Raw genomic sequence first — 15,888 nt, forward strand, 5'->3', positions numbered from 1 at the left:
AATATAATAAGAACAGCTCCAGCAGCTCATAATTGAGCATCTAAGAGGCATTGTGGGCCATCAGCAGCAGTGAAATTGCACTCAACCACAATCTGTAACCTCATAGCCTAGCATTTGCCCTACTACACCATTATCAGCAAATATTACAATCTGGTTAGTGACCAGAAACTTTTTGTTTAAAGTAGACAAAGTTTGAAATCCCAGTTACCCACTAGGAGAATAAAGCTAAAGTTTAAACAAACAAAACAAACATTACTATACAAAGTCAAAAAAGTAAAACAATCTACCTTATACACTAACATTCAGAATTAACATGAGGTAATTATGAATTAACAGGAAAACTATGGTCAAACATACTACACTGCAGATTAAATGGCTGACGTGACCAAGACAGAATGCTCAGGTTTCTCAGCAATCTACCCAGACGTCAGTGACCACTGAGAGTCACAATATCTCATTAAAATTCTGTCTCCCTCAAGAAGGATTTCCAGTTCATTTTCAAAGACCTAGCTCTGAATTCACTTTCAAGCCACTCAACTTGAAGTGCCTTACCATCTGCTCACCTACTAAAGGTTCAATCTCTTCCCCTGAGACTGTGTTCTATGGGATTTACAAAGCTGCACTCCCACCTGTAATTACCAGCACACTTCCAACTCTTTGGAAGACCATTAGCCTCACTAAGCTGGCATTGCCCCTGGTTTCTCCAGTCTCTCAGCTGCACTGACCTTTAAAAAGCTCCCAGGGCTTCTTCCAAGCCCTAACACTTCCCAGCAAGGAACCAGTGACCTTCTGCCACCTACCCAGCTCCACAGGACTTCTCCTGAGTCCTAAGTGCACCAAACAGCTCCTAAGGATTCATCAAGCCCTAACTGCCTGGAGCCTGCTAACAACAGTACCCTTTCAGTATAGCTTCTTCCCGTGCTGCTAAACACTCATAAATTGAAACCAGAGTACCTTCTTAAATTCTACCCATCTCCTTGATGACATACCTTTTCAGGGTTCACTGAAAGTTTTTAAACTAATTTAGTTCTAAATCCCAAAACAAAACATCTCTCTAGACTGCACTTCTTTGCAAGCAGTGTAGATACCACGTCTCAAGTTCTCCAGTTAAATAAGCCCAGCTGCTGTTTTATGGCTCTTACCTTTCTATTTGTTAAGCCCTTAAGTTAACATAGTCCCAGCCCCTTAAGTCTAATAGACTCCAAGCTGCATTAGTTGCATTTATCCAATTTTGTATAAACTTTATCCAATTTTCTACAGTTAAACTTTAATCTTCCCAGAACTAAACATTACCTTTAAAATGTTAACCATGAACTAGATATTCATCACACAAATCAGAGGACCAAGCTTGTTTCAATGAAGAATGTAGGGGAATATGCCAGCAGCAGCAACAGGCATATCTAAAAATCAGATGCCAACCTGCTGAAACTACAACACAGGACTACATGCATGCCAAACAGCAGAAGCAACATGTGATAGACAGAGTTAAGCAGTCACACAACTAATGAATCAAATCAAAGCTCTGCATTCCTGCCACATCCAGTCATGAGTGGCGGTGGACAATTAAGCAACCAATTGAAGAAGAGGCTCCAGAAAATCCCCATCCTCAATTATGTGGGAGCCCAATACATGAGTACTGACCCTATTGCAACCATCATCAGCCAGAACTGCTGAGTGGATGATCCATCTCATCCTCTTCCCGAGGTCCCCATCATCACAGATGCCAGTCTTTAGGCAATCCAAATCACTTCATGTGATATCAAGAAACAGCTGAAGGCACTGGATACAGCAAAGGCTATGGGCTCCAACAACATCAAGGCTTTAGCATTTGTCATAGATGCAAAGTTTATAAAATTGTTATGTTTTAAACCATCTCATTGATTTAAGGTAAAATTGAGTAGTGAACAGCCATGTGATCTATTCTGAATTCTGCCCGACGAGCCTGGGTGGCTTGGTCGCTATGGGGACAGGGAGGCCCAGGGTGAGAATTATGGGAGCAAAGTGTAAAATGTTCACAACTGAAAACAAAGAACAGCTGTGCTGACTGTGGACAGACTTTCAGTCGTCAGGGTTTCAGACAGAGAGAGAGAGACCTGACAAAGAGGTAAGGGACTGTAGTTAGTATGTGGTCAGCAGAGAAGGGAGTGTGGTGCCCCTTCTATGAGCTACCAGGCAGAATGTGGGAAGGATGATCGTCTCTGGTTAAAGAGGTGCATCCCATGGCAATCTAAGGAATCTGGAATCTTCATCCTAGTGTGGCTAGAGGGTGGGGGATGGAATCATCTGAATAGGTCCTCACTGCTGGTATTCAGTTCAGGACTTCTCGAGAATTTGAAAGAAGTGCCTTTTGACAGTCACTCGACATTACGACTTGGCATAATGGGGAGAAGTGAACCCTTTGGAAGCTGGGAGTAATACTGGACTGGCTCTTGTGAAAAATGTTATACTTCAGAGAGTGGACATAAAGTATAATTGTGGCGTGGGATCTTCAGGCATGTTTGAAGTTAAAGGGGGATATCATTTTTGTAGTTTAGTGTATTAGTCAATGGGACTCAGGGGGAAACTGGTTGGAGTCATACCTAGCACAAAGGAAGATGTTTGTGGTTGTCGTAGGCCAATCACTGCTGAAAGAGTTCATCAGCATGGTGGGCCCAACTATCCTCAGCTGCATTATCAATGACATGCCCTCCAATCAGAAGTGGGAATATTCACTAATGATTGCACAGTGTTCAGTATCATTTGCAATTCCTCAGATACTGAAGCAGTCCATTCCGACATGCAGCAAGACCGGGACAGCATTTTAGCTTGTGTTGATAGGTAGCAAGTAACATTCACACCACACCAGTGTCAGGCAATGACCATCTTCAACAAGAGAGGATCTAACCATCTCCCCTTCAACATTCAACAGCATTGCCATCACTGAATATCCCATCAGCAACATCCTGGGAGGTGACCAATGACCAGAAACTGAACTGAGTTAGCCAGAGAAACACTGTGGCTAAAAGGGCAGGTCAGAGGCTGACAATTCTGTGGTGAGTAACTCACTTCCTGATTGCCCAAAACCTGTCCAAAATCTATAGGTGCAAGTCAGGAGTGAGATGGAATACTCACCACTGGCATGGATGAGTGCAGCTCTAACAACACTCAAGGAACTTGACATCATCCAAGGTAAAGCAACCCACTTGATTGGCACCCCACCCACCATCTTAAACATCTATTCCCTTCACCGTTAGTGCAAAGTGGTAACAGTGTGTACAGTCTACATCACATGGACTGAAGTGGTCAAGAAGTCAGCTCACCACCACCTTCTCAAAAGAAATTAAGAATGGGAAATTAATGCTGGTCTTGCTAGTGATGCTCGCATCCCAAGAACGTGTAGAAAAAATACTTGAAATTGACAAGGCCAAAATTAATGTGTCAAAAATACAGTAATTGCAATTTTGACTGGTTCCGAATGAACCCAGTGCAAAAGAACAGATAGTTTGAGAGTTTGGAAGATGGAGAGGTGACTTGATCTCCTTCCTTTGTGACATAAAATTCAGCTGATCTGCCTACCTCACTGCAGTCCCCATACCACACTGTTCTTGTATCAGCTGTGATTCACTGGTAACACACTCATTTTGAGTCAGAAGGTTGTGTGTGGGAGTCCCATTCTTGAACTTTAAGCACAAACTCTAGGCTGACATACTAGTTCGGCACTGAAGGAGTGCTGCACCATTAGAGGCGCCACCCTTCAGATAAAACATTAAAGTGAAAACATGTCTTGTGGTTGTAAAAGATCCCAAGGAACTATCCAACAAAGGTTAGAGGCATTTTCCCTGGTGTCCTGGTCGATACTTAGCCCTCAGTAAAAGGGCACATGATCTGATTATCTCATTACAGTAACAAATTGACCGCCATGTTTCCTACATTACTACAGTCGCTAATTCATTGACTGAGGTTGGAAAAGTACTACACAAATTTAAGTCTTTCTTTTTCTTTCTTCTATTTTGTTTATCTGTCTTTCCTTTTGAAGATGATGCAGAGATGGAAATGGATGGAAATTTCCTGGAATCTCAAACTCTGCAAGCGCAGGACAGGCAAGCAGCAATCAACGAAGTCTGTTCCCAGAAAGCATGAAGAGAAATGGAGGATAACCTTTTTGGTTTGTGGACTCAGCATTTGGCCTCCCTGCACCTTTAACCTCTGAAAAATACTTCTAATCATATTGTACTTTTCCTCCAACAATACACAAACATATATTCCCAATAATATTGTAATAATCTTGTATTGTTGCATGGACTGTTCCTACCTTCAGTAAAGAGTTAATTCCCAATTGAGTGAAATTGTTTTCCTTGAGATCATCAGGCAGCTCAAGTCCAATTGACCATCCTCCTAATCTGTTAATACAAGTGTTGAGAACAGGTGACTACATATTGAGTAGCAAGCGAAAGTTCTATATTTAAATTAGTAGCAATGCTTGGCGCATGGTATAGAATATTTTATATTAGGGATGGGATGGCCATTAGGGATGGGATTGCTCTCAAGTAGAGGATGGTGCAGGTTACCATCTACTTGATCTCTTAAACGTCAAACCTAGCTTCAGACAAGACTTTCCTACAGTGCATTCCCCCTTTTCCTTCTCCATATATCCCAAACGCTGCAGATAATGAATATTCACCTCAAAGGACAAATAACAACAACACATTCCAATTTCACTGTTTATTGCCCAAGAACTCCCATTAGCTCAGCAGATGGGAGGAGTCAATCGCCATGGGCAGAATTTTGCCCTCGGATGGCGGGCCCCATCGGCTCAGCAGCGGGCGGACAGCCGACCCCCGCCACCAAAACAGGGCCCGTTGCCATTTTGAGTGGGCAGGCCAATTAAGGCCCGCCCAGCGGCCTGCCTGACAGGAAGCGCTATGAGCTTCCTGTGTAAGGGGGGAGGGAATCCCCAGCTGTCAAAGTGTGCTCTTTCGACTATTCCCTGAGGCAAAGTCCTGTCTCAGGGAGATTCGTGACAGGCAAGTAAAGTCTAAAAATAGATAAATATTGAAATTATTAACATGTCCCCCTCATGTGACAATGTCACACGAGATGGGACATGTTAATAATAAACACATAAAATGTATTAAATGTTTAAAAAAAACGGACATGAAAATTCATCCTGCCAGTGGATGGAGTTTCATGAATAATCTGGAGCCCACTGGGGCTCCTGGCCTGCCCGCCAGCCTTAAGCTTGGACGGGCAGGGTCTTTAATTATCTTAATGAGCCTGTCAATGGCCTCAATTGGCCATTGACAGGTCAGCGGGCGGACAGCTGATTTCACTGTCTGCCTGCCTTCCTAAAAATTTAAAGAGACCAGGACGACATCGGGGGCTCCTCCCAACGTCATCCTGTGTCATTTTCCCCTCTGCGAGTGGGCCCCGCCCCCAAATTGCCAAGGGGAAAATCCTGCCCCATGTGTCCAAAATCTACCAGGGAAAAATGCATTCTGATTTAAGCTGATGACAGTTAGACAGGACTTTTTCATTCACTTATGACCTGGACTATAGCTGTTTCTGATCTGGTATGGACCCACGTCTAAATTGTAACAATACATAAAGCTTAGGTTGACAACTGATAGCATTTTATCCAATTCTGAGAGTTAGGGCCATATTTGCATGAAGGAGGTGAGTGTCAGGAGTCAGGAAAATTCCTGAATCTGCAAACTTGTCTCCAATAAGGAGGTTCCCCCCACTCACCATATTTTCATTCAGGGGAGACGGGCAGGATGGAAGTGGGCCCGCCGCCTCTTCAGGCAAGCCCATAGCTGCAATGGATAGGGACAGATGACAAGGCCAGATGACACTGGGATATAAGCCTAGTTGTAATGATGAATGTCAGGTCATCAAACACTCAGGCCTCACCGAACCCCTCCCCACACCAACCCCACATGCCCCCAATGCTCCCTCTGTGCTTCCTCATATACCCCATTGCCCCTCCATGTTTCCTCATTTCTCCCATGCCCCTCCAGGACTCCTCATATTTCCCATGCCCTATGCATCTTCCACTTCCACTCCCCCAGTATCCACTATGTATATAATCTATGAACAACTGGCAAGTCTAGGAAATCTGAAATTGACACAATAAACAGAGGCTTTGAAAAGATCCTTTGAGAAAAGGCTCAGCTTACCATCTCTTTAAAGTGTTAATCAATTGCAGCCATTCACAGTAACTATCTATCTCAGAAGCTTTTCACCACTTCATAACCCAGCCCACAAATAAATACACAGACAACAAAAAAAATTCTTTCGAGAAACAGCAGCTTATTACAAGATAATAGAGATGTCAAAGTTTTCTGGCCCTCTGCAGCCATATAAACATTAGCCATTCTTGGAGCTCAGGTAAGCATTCATAATGAGGCCATCTGGCAACTGTACCAATAAAAGCACACTGAACAGATGGCCTTATATTTGAAAGCATGGAATTAATATTTTAAATTTATTGTTCATAAGGCTGATTGGACCAAATGTGCTTTACCTTTTTTGTCCAAATATGTTTTCTGTTGATATTAAATAGTCTTCCAGATTGTAACCGGTGAGGTTGTACAGGGTGTCTCCCTCACTATTTCTGTAGTAGGACACTGTAGCACTTGGTGCAGGACATTGCTGTAAGGCAAATATAATCAGACAGTTAGACCTCTTTTACTGAGGCTGATAAAGACCATAGAACAAGACACCGCAAAAGTTGAGGAAACATTCAGCAGAGTAAATCAGTAAGTAATGATTAGTTGAAAACAAATTCAGGTTTCAATATCTTAAAGATTGTAGGATTGTGAAAACTGAGGAAGATAATAAATTTTGCAAGTTGAGGTTCTGTGAACCAATAAATGGTGCAGATGATGAGTGCAATGAGTCCTGATTTCAACACTGAGGCCTCAAAATTGCAAATATGCCAATTGGAATTTTCAAAATGCATTTTCTGGGATTCCATACAAGAGATTATTACAGAAAATTGGGACTCATGGGTTTGGGAATTATACATGAGTATGGATTGGAAACGATTAATGGACAGAAAACAAGGAGTAGGAATAAACAGGACATTTTTAGGTTGGCAGGGGCCAACTAGCAGGGCATTGCAAGGGTCATATTTGGGCCTCACCTATTTACAATTTATATTAGTAAGTTAGATGAGGGGACTGAGTGTAATGTATCCAAATTTGCTAATGATACAAAGTTATGTGGGAAAGTAAGTGATGAAGATGATGTAAAAAGGCTGCAGAGGGATAGAAACAGGCTGGTGAGTGGGTAAGAACATGGCAGTTGCAATACAATGTGGAAACTTTGGTAGGAAAAATTTTTAAAAAGCTGAATATTTTTGAAATGGTGAGGAATTGAAAGTGTTTGCATCCAGAAGGACTGGGGTATCCTTGTACATGAATCACAGAAAGTTAACATGAATGAACAGCAAACAATTAGGAAGGCAAATGGTATGTTAGCTTTAGTTACAAAGGAATTGGTGAGATAACACTAATATAGAGGAGATGGTGGGGTAGTGATAATGTCACTGGGCTAGTAATCCAGAGGCTGAGGCTAATGCTCTGGGGGCATGGGTTCAAATCCCACCATGGTAGTTGGTGGAATTTAAATTCAATAAATAAAATTTGGAATTGAAAGCTAGTCTCAGTAATAGTGACCATGAAACTGTCAATTGTCACACATCTGGTTTACTAATGTCCTTTAAGGAAGGAAATTTGCTGTCCTTACTTGGTCTGGCCTACATATGACTCCAGACCCACAGCAATGTGGTTCACTCTGGTCCAGCATGGCACTCAGTTCAAGGGCAATTAGGATGGGCAACAAATGCTGGCCTTGCCAATGACACCCACAACCCATCAAAGGATAAATTTGAAAAAAGAAACACCTGGAGCTGTAGTGTGTAGTGCTGCTTTCCTTACCTAAGGAGGACATTCTTGTCCTAGAGGGATTGCAATTAAGGTTCAGTAGACTGGTTCCTGGGATAAGGGGATTGTCCTATGAGGAGGAAATGAGTATGCTTTGCCTGTATTCCCTGGTGTTTAGAAAAATGATGGGTGATCTAATTGAAACATAGAACATTCTTGAGTGGCTTGACAAAGTAAATGTTGAGAAAATGTTTCTCTGGCTGGGAAATCTAGAATACGGGGTCACAATCTCAGGCAAAGAGTTGGTCATTTAAGATTGAGATGAGGAGAAATTTCTTCACTCAAAGGGTTGTGAATCTTTGGAATTCTCTCTCTCAGAGAGCTGTTGATGCTCAGTCTCTATTCAAGTCAGAAATCATTGGATTTTTGAATACTAAGGGAATTAAGGGGTTTGGGGATAGAGCAGGAAGGCGGAGTTAAGGGTAAAAGATCATCCATAATTTTGTTGAATGAAGGAGCAAGCTCAAAAGGCCAAATGGTCGACTCTTGCTCCCATCTTTATGTTCTTATGTAAGAAGGAAAACCTGTAAAATTCTGGATCAGAGGCGGGAAGAAGAGTTGGAATCAAATTGTAACTGGATTTCACACCATGTTTATGGTTGGGGAGGACCATGGGGTAATCTTCTACATGTCACGTGAAGCAGCCATGTCTTAATGAGTTCAAAGGCTATTTAAAAGGTTTCAATGGAGCTGGGGCTCAATGGGGCTTTTCCTGGGGCCTCAGCAGGGGGCCCCAGGTAAAGCCCCAGATCCAAACAATAATAATTAACACTGGCAGAGAACAATTACCTTAATTTAAATATTATTGGCTCCTGGTGGAGCTCTCTAGACTGTTCATAAATAACTTTATCAAACAATTTATGAATGCTGTTTTATACTTATCTTAATTTGAGCTTTTGCTTTAAGTTGATTCTGATCAGTCTAATTTATGCATCAGATGACACTATTTATCAGTACAAATACAGTTGCACCAACTTGATTTTTTTCATTCAAAACAACTAGACCAAGCCTAAGCAAGATATTCAGGGACATAGTTAAATAAGAACTTACTGGAAATACCCCCATGAAATTCTAATGGGAAAACAAGCACTGCAAATTTAGAGGACCAAAAAATAGCTGACTAGAATTAACCGCTAGTGTTCCAACTCTGACTCATTCTTGCTGAAAATGAGCTCTTACAGGATTACAAGATTGCCAATAACATTCCTCTCTGCAGGTACATGTCTTAGCTCAGGGAATGCTGTTTTACCTATATGTCATTTTCTACGGATGATGCAAACTTGGCTACAAGTATGGAGTAATTATGTCACTAAGAAAACTGGAATAAAGCAATAATATTTCCTTTTTAAAAACTATATTGAAGCAGCAAGTATCAGAAAGCTAAAATTTAAATTGACTCTGTAACTACTGAAATTAATTACATTTTAGCACAATTATAAGTGACAGTTCCCATCACCTCAATAGCACACCCTCTGGAAAAAGCGTAGGATTATTGACAGGAACTTCTGGATTTCCAAATTATTCTGAACATGGGCTTCAGAAGTTGCTGTCATTTTGAAAGGAGTTAAGATGGGGAACGCTGGCAATTTCACTCTCATTACTCCAAAATCTGAGCCATTATAACTTATCTGAATGGACGTCAATCCATGCTTTTTAAGTGCTCTTGTGAAGCACCTTGGGATGTTTAATTACATTAAAGGCACTATATAAATACAAGTTTTTGTTAGTGAATTATGTTTGCAGGTGTGTAAGCCTGTCACTAATCTCCTTCATTCCTTTTTCATTCCGTTATTTAGTTTTTTGAATTTGTTTTGGCTTTTTTTCTTCCATTGACTTTCATTATGGGCTCTCATTTCAGAACTGATGTAATTTCAAGTCTGAAATATTAAAAAAAACATATCCACAGTTTAACACTGCAACAAGTGTTATAGCTCATGGGAACACTGGGAGACCTGAGTAAGAGAGATCTTACTAACTGGCACGAATTAAGGTTGTCATATTAGTTAATATTCTCTGTTGTGTGTCAAGTAAGTATTGAGAATTAGGTCATTTTTCCTACCTGATAGCCATTATCACAATTACATTGGCCCACAAAATTCTGTGGTTCTGAAGCACTGTTCCACCAGCATGGAGTACTGTTCATAAGAAAAAATGTATCAGTTTATTGCTTAGATATTTTTTCAGCAAGTATAATAAATATACAGCATATAAGTGAGCATTGTGACTTGTCTGCATATTTATTTATTGTATATCATTAACAGGTCCAAGATTACTGTAACAAGCACAGGTTTCTAAAAATGTTGACCATCCAGGTTTCTTGTTTCAGCCTTAGTCCAATGGTGACATTCTCATCCCAAACTCAGAAAGTTGTGGATTTAAGCTTCATTCTGGAAATTTGAGCATATAATCTAAACTGGCACTTCAGTACAGCACTGTGCTGCACAACTGGAGGTGCTGTCTTTCAGATGAAGTATTAAACTGGGAGCTGCAAAGGCAGGACAAGCAGTTTGAAAAGATTTGCTGATATCCTTGTGTTCATGGCACAACCTTGGATGTCTGATTGAAGCATTAGTAACCTTGTGGTCCTGCTATAATCATATGAAATAATGACAACCCAGACACAACTTTGGCTAATCTACATGCTGGGCTTCTTTTCCGAGTAGTAATACACCTTCATTGAATTAACTGTTTTGCATGAATTTGAACTGCGCCAGTCAAAAAATAAAGGATTTTTTTTGGCAGCCTGACAAACAGAGACTTATATTTCATCATCCTAGAGTTACCTGAAATGGCTCTTATCTTAAGAAACAACTTGCATCATTAATATCTTTCTAATGTGCACAAGGAAAGAATAATTCTAACTTTTTGTGTTTTTGTCATCTATATTGCAGATATTTTTCTTGAATCTTAAATTTAAATTGGAAAGAAGATTGATCAAGGTAGTGCAGTTGTTGTATACATTGACTTACAGAAGGTATCCAAAAAAGTGCTACATGTGAGGCTTATTAAGAAGAGAAAAACCCGCGGAATCAACAAGAAAGTGGCGTTATGGATACAAAATTGGCTCAGTGACAGGAAACAGAGGGTGGTGGTGGATGGCTGTTTTTCAGTGGTTTTTCCCAAAGGGTCAATAACTGCAATTTTTTATAAACAACCTAGATTCAGGTATAAAGTTTGCAAATGATAAGAAACTTGGTAAAGTAGTAGATAGTGACAGTGATATAAGATTATCAAGAACTGATTTACTTACAAATGATCCTTTTATTCATTTACTAGTGAATTTTTACAGAATTCTCTTTGATAATGCCGTAATCTGAATAAATTTTAAAAGATGCAATAATCTGAGTAATTTTAGCAAGAGTACTTTGAGTAATTCTAAAATGTAAACTGCATGCCTGGACAAGAAACTATTTTTAAAAAACGCTGTTCAGGCAAGATGGTGTTTTCTTTTAAGAGAAGTGCTTATGCTTGATGGTTAACTAAAACTTTCAAGCTATGGCCACAACTATCACAGCCAGTGACCGGGTGACCATTGGACTGGACAAGCCGAGGTCAGAAGTGTAGAGAGAGCTGGAGAACAGGATGTCTCTGCAAGATGTTAAGCGGAAAGAAGGAAAGTTGGAAAATAGTACATGCAGAGGGCCTTAGCAAGGTAAAATACACTATGTGAGAGAATGCTTGGATCCATTGGATCATACGGCCAAGAAGGGATATTGAGGGGATTTTAATGAATAGCACTGAATTTAAAAAAAACAGTGGAAAGAGCACTCTGGCTTGTGCGGGTAGATGAAAATGCTTGTTGGAGCCTAACACCTATCTAGCTAATGAACTAATGAGGAAGAGAAAAAAGGAAAGATCAGGAAATGACACACACTACCCTGCTGTCCAGTAACTAATCGGTAACGTATGATCTGTATGGAACTGTAAAATACTGTCTAAATGCTATAATGTGTTGATCTCTCCTATGTGATTAAATACAACCGATTGTTATCAGATCTGAATCCTTTACAAAATCTTAGAGGATCATTATAAACCCCAGGATGACATAGGGTGGTGAAACGATCAAAAACATGACAGATGGAGTTCAATTTTTTTTATTCATTCACGGAATGTGGGCTTCGCTGACTGGGCCAGCATTTATTGCCCATCCCTCGTTGCCCTTGAGAAGGGCAATCTGATGACACCTGTGACAATGTGGAAAAGGGCAAAGGAATGCACTTTTAGAAGACTAATTTGGAAGATATTATATAAAAATGGCATGATTTTCAAAAGTATGGATGAGCAAAGAGACCTCGGAGTCCATATATACAAATCCCTAAAGGTGGCAGAGCAAGATGATGAGATGGTTAAAAAAGCCCATGGGTGCTTAAACAGAGGAATAGAATATAAAAGCAAAGTGATCATGCTAAAACTTTATAAAGCACTGGCTATGTCTCAGCTGGTGTACTGTGAACATTTCTGGGCATCACACTTTAGGGAAAATGTTAAGGCATCAGAGACATTTACCATGATGAAACCCACGACAAGGGGCTTCAGAGGAGTGTTATGTATCCAGTTTGCTGGATATCTTTAATGTATTATTTAACTCAGAGCAATGCAGTGATGACACTAGTTCCAAATCTACAACAGGTTTACAATACTCAAGATGATGAGAATAAAGTGAAAAATTAATCCCTGTAGTGAGTGGGTCAATAATTACAGGTCATAATCATTGTCAAATGACCCAGAGAGGAGATGAGGGGAATTTTTTTCACTCAGAGTTGTAGGGATCTGGAATGCTTTACCTGAAAAGATGCTGGAAGTTGATCTTATAAATAATTTTAAAAGGGAATTGAATGGTTATTTGAAGGTGAAGAACTTATGGGACCACAAGTAAAAAGTAGAGAAGTGGGACCAACATGGGTGGTACTTCAAAGAGCTAGCACAGGCATGACAAACCAAATGGCCTTCTGTGCTTCAACTTTCTATGATTCTATGAAATGAATTGTCTTCTTCCACTTGGCTGGTTAAATCCTGTTAGGCATTGACAATTTAACAGTGTTTTGAGGGAGACAGTTTACCCTATTCTGCTCACATAACATGATGCAAATACAGGGTGGATTGAGTGGAACGTGGCTACCAATGTACACAAAGATTCAAATGTTTATTTAACAATAAAACAGAATGGAATAAAACAGTTAAATATGTAACTATTGCAGCAAAATTCCTTGAAATTAGAAAATAATATTAAGAATGGGTTAATACTTCATTTAATATAGCGGACAAAGGAATTCCATGTGCCACACGCTAATATTTAAATAATTTAATTTCAAGGCAAGAGTGTGAGAAAAGATACCAGCAGTTATCAAATTTCTTGACATACAGGCCAAGCTTCAAATAGCTCAAAACTGGTTCCAGCTGAATTAATGAATGGCATCATGTGATTTATGGAAGGAATGGAGGAAATCTAAGAAGGGTCATTCACTGACTTTTTCTAATAGACAGATATCTTGCATAAGGCTTGCATTAGCGAAAATATCTCACCAATCTCTTTACAATGCAATGCTACCAAATTATCTGAAATCCCTCAAACTTTCTTTTCTTTCTTTAACATTTTACTACTTCTTCTAGACTTCCCTTTAGAATAATTAGCCAGCTTGTGCAGTGGGTGCAGATTCACTGCAAAGATTCAAAGGGAGTAAGGTTAGTTCCTGGAGGAGGGTAATGTTGCTACATTCAAAAGATTGTACAAAACATGAATGTTGGGCAATATAGCTCATGTTCACTGTTAGTGCCTGGAAATCACTTTGATTTGACTCGGGTCAGAGAGGAATATCCCAGAATTTTTCTTCCCTACATTGTCTGAGTAGGAAGCATTGGGGGTTGCATTGCCTAGCTATAACATGGCTGAATGATTCGCATTTGATAAATCAGTGTCTTCCTTATGGAGTAACAGGTTTAGCTCCTATCGAGCAGAGAATGTTCTTGAAGTAGTCACAGTATAGGAGCAGGAAGGTAGCAGAGCTCGGCAGGTTAGTGATTGTTGGGGAAGGGGCAGGGGAGAGGCTGATCCCTGGGGTGTTGGTTGATCACTGCTTTGGATCTGATCATGAGGAAGGAAACAAGTTAGCTTGTGAATCTGAGGTAAGCACTCCTTCTCCTCCTGATACATAAACAATATTGGGTAAGAACTACCCACTCAATGCAACAATCCTAACCTCCCTTTGGTTGACAGGTTTCCGACTTCCAGGAAATCTAGCCAGCCAGCATTGAGATGCAAAAGGGATAAAATCTGAGGCACGCAGTCTCATTAAATATTTAAATGAGTGACCCACTGCCTGATAAGGGGTTGGTCACCTGCTCCCCCACTCCTATTAAAACCAGAAGTGGGCGGATTCAAGATGGGTTAAGTTCAGGTTTGAGATTTTAAAATTTAATATCCGCCCCATCCAAATTCATCCATTTTGGGTGGGTTAAATTATACCTTCTGTGTGTGGACAAATGAAAGCTGTTCCATTCACCAACACTAATCAAGCCACTAAAAAGTCCATAAAAAGGAATGAACCCAGACGGACCACCCAGTATCGACCTAGTTATCAGAAACAACAACAGCAAAACCAGCCCTGCCGACCCTGCAAAATCCTCCATACTAACATCTGGTTCTTGTGCCAAAATTGGGAGAGCTGTCTCACAAACTAGATCACTGGATGATCCATCTCAGCCTCCTCCAGAGGGTCCCAGCATAACAGATGCCAGTCTTCAGCCAATTCGATTCACTCCATATGATATCAAGCAATGGCTGAAGGAACTGGACACTGCAAAGACTATGGGCCCTGACAATATTCCAGCAATAGTACTGAAGATTTATGCTCCATAACTTGCTCCGCCCCTAGACAAGCTGTTCCAGTACATCTACCTGGCTATGTGGGAGATTGCCCAGGTATGAACTGTACATAAAATGCAGGCCAAATCCAACCCAGCCAATTACCATCCCATCAGTCTAACCTCCATCATCAGTAAAGTGATGGAAGGGGCCATCAACAGTACTATCAAGCGGCACTTACTCAGCAATAACCTGCTCACTGACACTCAGTTTGGGTTCCGCCAGGGTCACTCAGCTTCTGGCCTCATTACAGCCTTGGTTCAAAAATGGACAAAATGGCTTAATTTCAGAGGTGAGGTTAGAGTGACTGCCCTTGATATGATCCAGGGCAAAGCAAACTGCTTGAATGGCACCCCTTCCACAAACATTCACTTTCTTCCATCACCGACAAACAGTGGCAGTAGTGTCTATCTTCTACAAGATGCACTGCAGAAACTCACCAAATCTCCTTCGGCAGCACCTTCCAAACCCACAACTGCTACCATCTAGAAGGACAAAGGCAGTTGACACATGGGAATATCACCAACTGGAAGTTCCCATCCAAGCCACTCACCATCCTGACTTGGAACTATATCGCCATTCCTTCACTGTTTTTGACTCAAAATTCTGGAACTCCCTCCCTGACAGCACTGTGGGTGTATTTACACTACAGGGACTGCAGTGGTTCAAGAAGGTAGCTAACCACTACCTTCTCAAGGGTAATTAGAGATGGGCAATAAATTCTGGCCTAGCCAGCGACGTCCACATCCCGTAAATAAATAAAAGATTTAATAATCCTTAATAAGCATTGTATAAATGAGAAGGATGAAGGCTACAGTGTTTACTTACTGATTGGAGGCTTGGCCAACACAAGGTTCATGTATTTTCATGGACTTCAGCAACACGGAGGTCAGATTTAGAAAATCATTCTCACCAGAACTGTACAGAGTAAGAAAATCAGGGTTAGTCACAAGAAGAGAATGATTGTAGCATTACAAACTGCAGCCTATTCAGACAATTCCAGAAACATCCTGATTTCTGCCATACTGATTTTAACTCCAATGAGGATGCATTTCATTGTTAAATTGGGAAACTAAAATCTTAAATTACTGTTATTATCAT

General features: G+C 40.7%; 1 protein-coding gene across 1 annotated transcript in view; it reads right to left on the reverse strand.

Annotated features, from left to right (window-relative positions):
• LOC121276590 (ATP-binding cassette sub-family A member 13-like) overlaps positions 1 to 15,888 on the reverse strand; it is a 242,695-nt gene that overhangs the window by 67,509 nt on the left and 159,298 nt on the right. Inside the window, exons 27-30 of the mRNA XM_041185175.1 lie at positions 15,616 to 15,705; positions 9,985 to 10,060; positions 6,503 to 6,630; positions 4,292 to 4,379 (exon numbers count right to left, since the gene is read on the reverse strand). Of these exons, the coding sequence (XP_041041109.1) occupies positions 4,292 to 4,379; positions 6,503 to 6,630; positions 9,985 to 10,060; positions 15,616 to 15,705 (382 nt within the window). The remainder of the gene's footprint in view (positions 1 to 4,291; positions 4,380 to 6,502; positions 6,631 to 9,984; positions 10,061 to 15,615; positions 15,706 to 15,888) is intronic.

This window comes from Carcharodon carcharias, chromosome 3 (genome assembly GCF_017639515.1).
Source record: "Carcharodon carcharias isolate sCarCar2 chromosome 3, sCarCar2.pri, whole genome shotgun sequence".
Lineage (NCBI taxonomy): Eukaryota > Metazoa > Chordata > Chondrichthyes > Lamniformes > Lamnidae > Carcharodon > Carcharodon carcharias.